A 7239-nucleotide genomic window follows, 5' to 3' on the forward strand; every position below is an offset into this window, starting at 1 on the left:
AACAGGTCAATGCCCTGACAATGGACTGAACTCAGTGTATCACACAGTCAGTGTAGAACCTGGGCCTGGGAGTTGGATCTAGACTGGGATAAGCTGTACAAAAAAATAAATAAATAAAGGATTTGCTCTCAGTTCCACAGGGTAGAAGGGATCAGGGGGTTCACTTTGCACCTGAACTTTCCTTCTCCCATCTCATTGGTGATTTCTTCTAGTGCAGAAAGCTGAAAAAGTCCGTTTAAATTGACATTAATCACACAAGGGGTCTGGAATGATACCACATGTAAGTCGCTAACTAGGTGACGTGGCCGTCATACGAGTTGCAGCATAAACCGTGTCGCAGCCTCTCCCACTCACGGCTATTTCAGCCTTTCTCGCTCATCTTTCAAACCACCTGTCCTCTCGGTGGTCAAAAATGTGTACTTTGCTCCCCCAAAGGAGTTTCCACTGTCCTTTAAATGAAGACAGACTGCTGCGTCTTGACCTGCGGGCTTTGCTCTACCTTGGTTTTGTTTCATCTCCTGATGTATAGGTATAGGTTTCCGTATTTGTCATTGCTTTGGACCTCACATGGCTCTGCTCACGTTTGCTGAGTGTTTTTTTTTATGCAGTAGAGGGCAAGTCTCTGACTAGCTGGGTTTGGATGCTGTTTTTATTGAAGATCAGATGAGAGAGTGACACTCCAGCCATCTCCACCGCTTCTCTCCTCCGCCTCGGTCTGTTCTTTCTAATAGCTCCAGTTTCTGCGTTGACAAAAGCCCACTTTTGGGTGGCTGCAAGCTTTTAAAGCTTTCCTGAGTCTAATAGACCCTGGCTTTTCCTCTGCCTCACTGGGCGTCGCTGTAAAGCTGTCTCTAGTCAAGTGGCCACGTTCAGTGACCACTTGACTCTGTTTGTGCCCCCTCGCCATACTAATGCACCCCTTCACACTACTTTTCGCTAATCGCACAGTAATTTTGCCCCCGCTAAAACCCACAAATGGTACCTTTTGTGTTCTTTTCATGTTGTGTTCACTCAATTTACCTCTTGCGTTCCCTTAAAACATTTTGGGGCAAGTTCAAAGAAACATTGAAATAATCTATAATTGATTTACCATTATCATGGTGTAATGTGTTACAGGGGATTTCAATGCAGGGGGTATAAGAAAACATTGCTGCTAAATATTCAAGGGCTGTGTCTGACGTTTTTTGTTTTTTTTCTGGAAGAATCGATTAATTGTTGTCGGAAATTTGCTAAAAAATGACTGTCACAGTTTCCTAGAGCCCGAATGATGAATTTGCATGTCCTGTTTTGTCTGACCAACCCTCCAAAATCCGAAGAAATTCCATGAAGAAAGACAAAAAACACACATGGCACAAAGCAGAAAGGCCTCAAATGTTAGAGGTTAAGTTAGAATTAGCAGATTTTTTGGCATCTTTGTCACAGACGCAGTCATCGGCTAATTGTTTCAGCTCTTAAATATTCGGCTCTAGAATCAAAACTGCATTGCTTTATTCCACCAAAAGTGTTGTCAGATTATTAGCTTAAATATATAAGTCCTTCAAGTAGTTGACAGGGGATTCAAACCAAGATTTATTCAAACTGTTCAAATATCATTTTCAAATACATTTGGTTTAAGCGTTGGCTGCCTTGGGAGCAGTGTTACAGTAGCAGCAGAGAGGTCATTTCAGGGACAGTGGGAAGAGATAACACTCCTCTCATTAGCACAACTTATTACAAGCCTCTGGTGACAGCGAGCGGAGCAGTTTGTCAGTCCACCCCCCTCACTGGATAAATCAAACGTGAGCAAATGGACTCCTGAGCCGCGCCGGTTAAACGGTGGTGTATCGGGAAGGACCAGGACAGGAGCGGAAAGGAGAGGACCCACTGGGGAAATCGGACAGGAAGACGACGTTGTGAGGGGGCGAGGTCTCCGTCAAGGCCTGCCGTTTCTTGCGGTCACGCCTCTGGTAGCGGAAGTTAAAGGGTGGTCGCAGTGCCACGGGGCCTCCTATCTCCTCAGAGGATGAATCAAAAGGATCTTGCTGGCTCACTAGATCTTCGCCGGACTCACTGGAAGATGAGGCGAGGGGGTTGGAGGGGTCAAAGGGCACAGGGTGAATGGGCGTGGGGTCAAACGGTGCCGGTTGAACAGCAGGGGGAAGTGTGGGGTCCGAGGGAACGGGCTGCGGATCGTTTCGCGGATCGTCGATCAGGGGTGGCAGGGTCGGGATCGCCGGGTGTTCGGGGAGGTCGTGACCCTGAGGCTGCGCCGGTCTGAGGATGTCCACGTTCTGCAGACGAACAGACAAGATCACACCAAACCGACGGTTCACAAACTCACTCTCACTGAGTCTCAGTCACGCAATATTACATTACACACCACGGCTCTAAAAAGGATTGAGAAGACAACATAATTACGGCACAGAAGCGTGCAATTTGAAATCTCACACATATGTTTAAAACACACACACACACAAGCACCAAGCGTCCACAACACACACGATATGACAGAATGATTACATGGCCAGTAGCGTTCATTCAGAAAGTGAAATTATCATTTTAAAGGTTGCTTTAGTAAAATCTGAAACAAAACAGGGCATAAAACATTCATCAAGTCTCCGTCAGGCAGTGGGTTATTACACTCGCAGCTGCAGTCCCACAGCGCCAAGTGATTGGCACTTCATATTACACTTTGCTCACCTGCTGACTTACTTTTAATGCACTCAAATGTTCTTTGAGTGCATTTTATTTTGTAGTAGTAGTGGTTGTGGTTAATTCCCATGTTTGTCAAAACAAGAACATGCAAACTGCAGAATGGAGCTGCGATTGTTTTACCTTCATTTTCAGACACACGTGTATATATATATTTGTTGTAACGTGTACGTATTTGTTCCTAACATATTTCGGGCCGTCATGCGCCACAGCACCAGGGCGAAAAAACCTACTTATTCAATAGTCTCTGATTCTGCTGGTGAGTGTTTATTAGCCCGCTTCCTGTACCTGTACTTTGAACATCTCACAGGACACCTGAACATCAGGATGGACGTTCAAGTCTCCATGCACTGATCCCGTGCAGAAACCTGCAGTCTGAGAGGAGAAGGTGAGACGTTTTATTCATTTCTTTTAAGGATACTGGGTCACTACAAGAAAGAAAGAAAGAAAAGAAAGCAACAGAAAGCAGGGAGGGTAAAATAAACATATAAATATAATAAGTAACGCAATGACGAATGAAAAGCAGGAGAGGACCTGTCAGGCTTCTTTAATAAAAGAATCAATGGCTGCAGCCTTTTAGTGGCGTTAGCTTTAAAACTGGAAATTAATCTGTCATGTCATCAAGTAACACTCCCAGGAACTGCTCCAGCTGATAGTAAACAACATGCTGGCTGATTGATGTTTATTTGAGTTCTCTGAACAACATTAATTAGCGTCATAACAGTGTCAGATTGTCAACATAGGAATCCTTTTTTTTTGGGGAATTAATGGAGCATTTTCAGACGGTGTTCAATTATAGGTATCCCTTTCTTTCTTTTTTGTCCTAAAAAAAAATCAAGATTGATATGCAAACTTGTCTGATGTGGTGTGTTTATTGTGCAGAGGTGACATCTAATTCTGACTCTGTTGACTCTCTGTCGAGTACCTCCGTGTCAGATCCGAGCGTCAGCCGCTGGCAGGTGCCTCTTTCTGTCACTCCCTCTGGACACTCTTGGACTGTGTACTCCACAAAGCTGGCTTTCACCGGCACAACCTGAAAATATATAAATGAGCAAAAAAAGAAAAGAAAAGAAAACTGCAAATTGCACAAATAGACGCGTATTGTACAGGCATGCAGAGAGGTGGCATTGTTGCTGCGATGTAATTGCTATCATCTTGCTTTTAGAGGAGCACAAAATGTGTTACCTGAGGTGAATTAATGTATGCAAAGAGGTGCAATATACTGAGCTTTCACCCCCGCCCCCCCCCCCACCCCCAAGTGAACTACTCAATTTCTCATTTGCTCCCCAAACAAAAGCCTGGCCAGACAGTACGGTCTAAAGTGCCTCCCGTAATCCTTTGCAACCTTGCCAGACTCTTGTATCATTATGGTTATTGCGGAGCAGTAACGGTACTCATCTGGCACGCGGAGGCTCAAAGGTGCACTGTGCTGTCTGCTCACGTGCACCCACCCAGAGACATCAGGCCTGGGGGTCGTTGTTTGCCCATTCACAGTTAATAACTGTATATATCCAGTCGTACCTGCGCCGCGGCTCTAGTGATCTCCTTCACTCCGAGCGCTGCAGCCAGTGTGAACTGTCTCTTGTAGGCCGCCAGAGTCACCTGGGCGGCGGTCACGGCCTGCTGGCTTTCCACATGCAGCAGGAGGGGGCAGGTTGGACAGGTCTGCTGCAGCTTCTCTGGGGCATCTATGTGCAGGGACCAGACGGGGATGATATAGACGGTGACGTACACATTTGCACTGAGAATTGCAACTAACGAAACGCTGCATGCAGAATGGGCGTTACATAAAAGTCTGCAATCCGCGATATGTTTTGGAACACCTCCTGTTAATTTGACACACGGGTGTTTTCATTCACTTTTTGGCTGATTGCACTTGTTCTCAAGCTATGCTGGTGTGTGTTGACCGCGCTTGATTGACATTGTTGGTCGTCAGGAAAGAACAATTCACGGCTTCAAGATTCCTCATGAAGATACAAGATATACAAACAAAACAAGTAATTACATCTCAGTCTGAGATTAGGGTGAGGCCAGTAGGCGTTGCTCACGGCCGACATTTTGATATGTCATAGTGGGAATTGTCGAATTTTTCAGGTATTTTCGAGGTCCAGGGTTTAGGGAGGATTTATTGTCTTTCTCCTCACATGCAGTAGTGAAGTACGATACAGGAGGGTGAAATTACACCCCCTCAGTGCTCCAGTTTACACAAATTATTATCATTAGGAAACTGAAATGGGCACGAATAGCTTCTTAAGCAAACCAGTGTATTCAGCTGCCATTCTGTGCAATGTAGTACAGAAGTAATGGACAGCCAAACCAGCCAATCTAATGACATGTTGATGTCACCTGGGACAAGAGCGCAGTCGTAGCTGTACAGGTAGGAGTATCCGTCCGGTGTGTGGAGAATGGTGGTGTTACAGTTGCCAGAGATTTGCTGAAAAGAATAAAATAGAAAATGTTTAGGCCAGCGTAAGGGTGGACGTTTAAGATTTGGGGGCTACGCTGCAGCGACTCCTCTTCCGCAAATGAGCCAAATATCATAAAGAATGTGGACATTTTGCGAGAATCTGGCATAAGCAAAAACGCCATCATAAGATTTCTTAAACTAGCCGTGACACGCTGCTGCAGTGTTTTCAATTAAGACACTGTGACTTTCTTAAACAGCCCTTTTCTTTTTTTTTTTGCAGTGCAGGCAGCGCATTATGCCAGTGAGAGTCCCCCCCAAGTATAGCACAAGTGCAAACACGTGTTTATTTGTAGATGTGTGTGTGTGTGTGTGTGCGTATGTGTGTGTGTGTCCTACTGTTTCCATGAATGGTCTGACGTCACAGCGTTTCCATGGTTTTGGGCTGCCTATGTGACACTTGGTCTCCAGGACATCCAGGTCCAGGTAGTACACGTTGCCCGCTGGGCCCTGACACAATGCAAACACAAGTGTTAAGAGAGAGAGGAGGCACAAACGATGACTCGATGACGATGATGTCGCGCGCACCAGCGTTTGTGTTTATCCTCGCCTGCACCTGAGGCTCAAATTTACGAGAGGTCTCCTGTCAAGTACCTCCGCTTGTCCAGTCACATCTTTAAGGAGCCATTTAGGAGGTGCTCTGTGTAACACTCCCTATAACACTTTGGACAATATTGATTTGAGCGGTTGCACCGAAAACAAACGTCAGCACTCTGGGCAGGTGTAATGGAAGCCTTTTCCGGCAGTGAAGTTGAGCTGAGCCTCTTAAAAACCGGATCTATCCCGCGGTCGGCCTGCAACGGCCCTCGGCGGCTGACAGCATGGAGCTCACGACAGCCTGTCGTGTAAGGTTCGTCCCAGTGGTCCTGCACCTGAAATGACCTGGACTTTATGAACAGTCACTGCAGTCCTAAAGGTCCTCTTTCATGAGGCGTGAAAAGGAGGATGACTTCTCATTTCATGACGCAGAAACCTGCACTTCTATTTTAATGCTACATTCATTATAAGCGACAGGCGCTGATGGCGGTCATTCACAGCAAAGTGCAAACAACAAATATTTATGGTTGTTTTTAGTCTTTAGCGGTTGCACACTGATGTAATTGCGGCTATTTGTCACGTCCTTGATGTGGTCCAGTGGTTCCCAAACTAGGGTCCGGGGACGACAATAAGTCCTTGAGAAACAGAGTTTAATGTCTTTATCATTTCCCCGGGAGTGAGAGGCAGCACATTGTGACAACGCGAGAGGATGATTTCTGATTAGTGAGTATTTGAATGTGCACTGTCGTTTCTAACAACAAAACACAAATCTTCTCAAATGGGATCCCGCTGACATGAGGATTGGCCACGGCTGGTTAAATCCATCAATGTGCGGCTTCCATTTCTCACAGAGGATGTTTTGATGTTTCAGCAACAACAGCAGGGGAAAAATAACCTTTCCACCCCACTTTCCCTTGTTAAACATGAACAAATCTCCTACTGACAAAGTATTGCAACAACCCCAGGCAGCTTTTTTCCCCCCACTGGGCAGTTGTCTTAGTACTGACCTGAGCGTGCAGGTGGACATTTGCAATGCGGTTGAGGGCAAACTTATAGCCGTCGGCGCGATCCTCATTGATGTAAGTGGTCGCCAGACGAGACAGCTTCTCCACTGCTTTGTCATTACAGGGGATGGGAGCAAGTTCGATAGGCCCCAGTGCAAAACCCTCGGCGTACGCACACAGAGTGTGGATGGATAGCAGGGATAACAGCAGTAATAACGTGCGGATGGACTGGCCCATGGTAGCAGCGGTGCAGGCGGGAGCTAAAAGACACAGCTGGTTTAAAGTGAAGTTTGTTCCTCTTGTGTTTGCGTTCGGGCTCTGCAGTGACTTTTGGAATCAAAACAGGGACGGAGATGTTGAAATGATGCCAAGGACAAAGTTTATTCGATGGCAAGGGGGTGGGGGGGCTGATATTTGTGAATGACTGTCCCAGTGATCCGTTTAACCTGCAGAACACTCATTCCCATGAGACAAATAGAGTGAATGACACTCAGTTCATAATACTCAAACATTTATGTGCGTGCACAAATAAGATTTAAGGCT

The 7239-nt window shown here is 46.1% G+C and overlaps 1 protein-coding gene across 1 annotated transcript; it reads right to left on the reverse strand.

Annotated features, from left to right (window-relative positions):
• Nucleotides 1-1808: 1808 nt before the first annotated feature.
• On the reverse strand, nt 1809-6933 carry LOC139288295 (alpha-2-HS-glycoprotein). The gene is made up of 7 exons (XM_070909577.1): nt 6700-6933; nt 5495-5605; nt 5038-5125; nt 4213-4379; nt 3617-3724; nt 2980-3066; nt 1809-2270 (listed from the first exon to the last, which is right to left on the reverse strand). The coding sequence occupies exons 1-7, from the start codon at nt 6931-6933 to the stop codon at nt 1809-1811; spliced, it is 1257 nt and encodes a 418-aa protein (XP_070765678.1).
• Nucleotides 6934-7239: the final 306 nt, after the last annotated feature.

This window comes from Enoplosus armatus, chromosome 7, assembly GCF_043641665.1.
Source record: "Enoplosus armatus isolate fEnoArm2 chromosome 7, fEnoArm2.hap1, whole genome shotgun sequence".
In the NCBI taxonomy this organism is placed as follows: domain Eukaryota; kingdom Metazoa; phylum Chordata; class Actinopteri; order Centrarchiformes; family Enoplosidae; genus Enoplosus; species Enoplosus armatus.

Coding starts and splice junctions, on each gene's coding strand:
- LOC139288295 (XM_070909577.1), bottom strand. CDS start 6,933: ATGGGCCAGTCCATCCGCACGTTATTACTGCTGTTATCCCTGCTATCC. Junction 5,606..6,699: donor ATGTCCACCTGCACGCTCAG/GTCAGTACTAAG, acceptor GCATTGTGTCAG/GGCCCAGCGGGCAACGTGTA. Junction 5,126..5,494: donor TCAGACCATTCATGGAAACA/GTAGGACACACA, acceptor TATTCTTTTCAG/CAAATCTCTGGCAACTGTAA.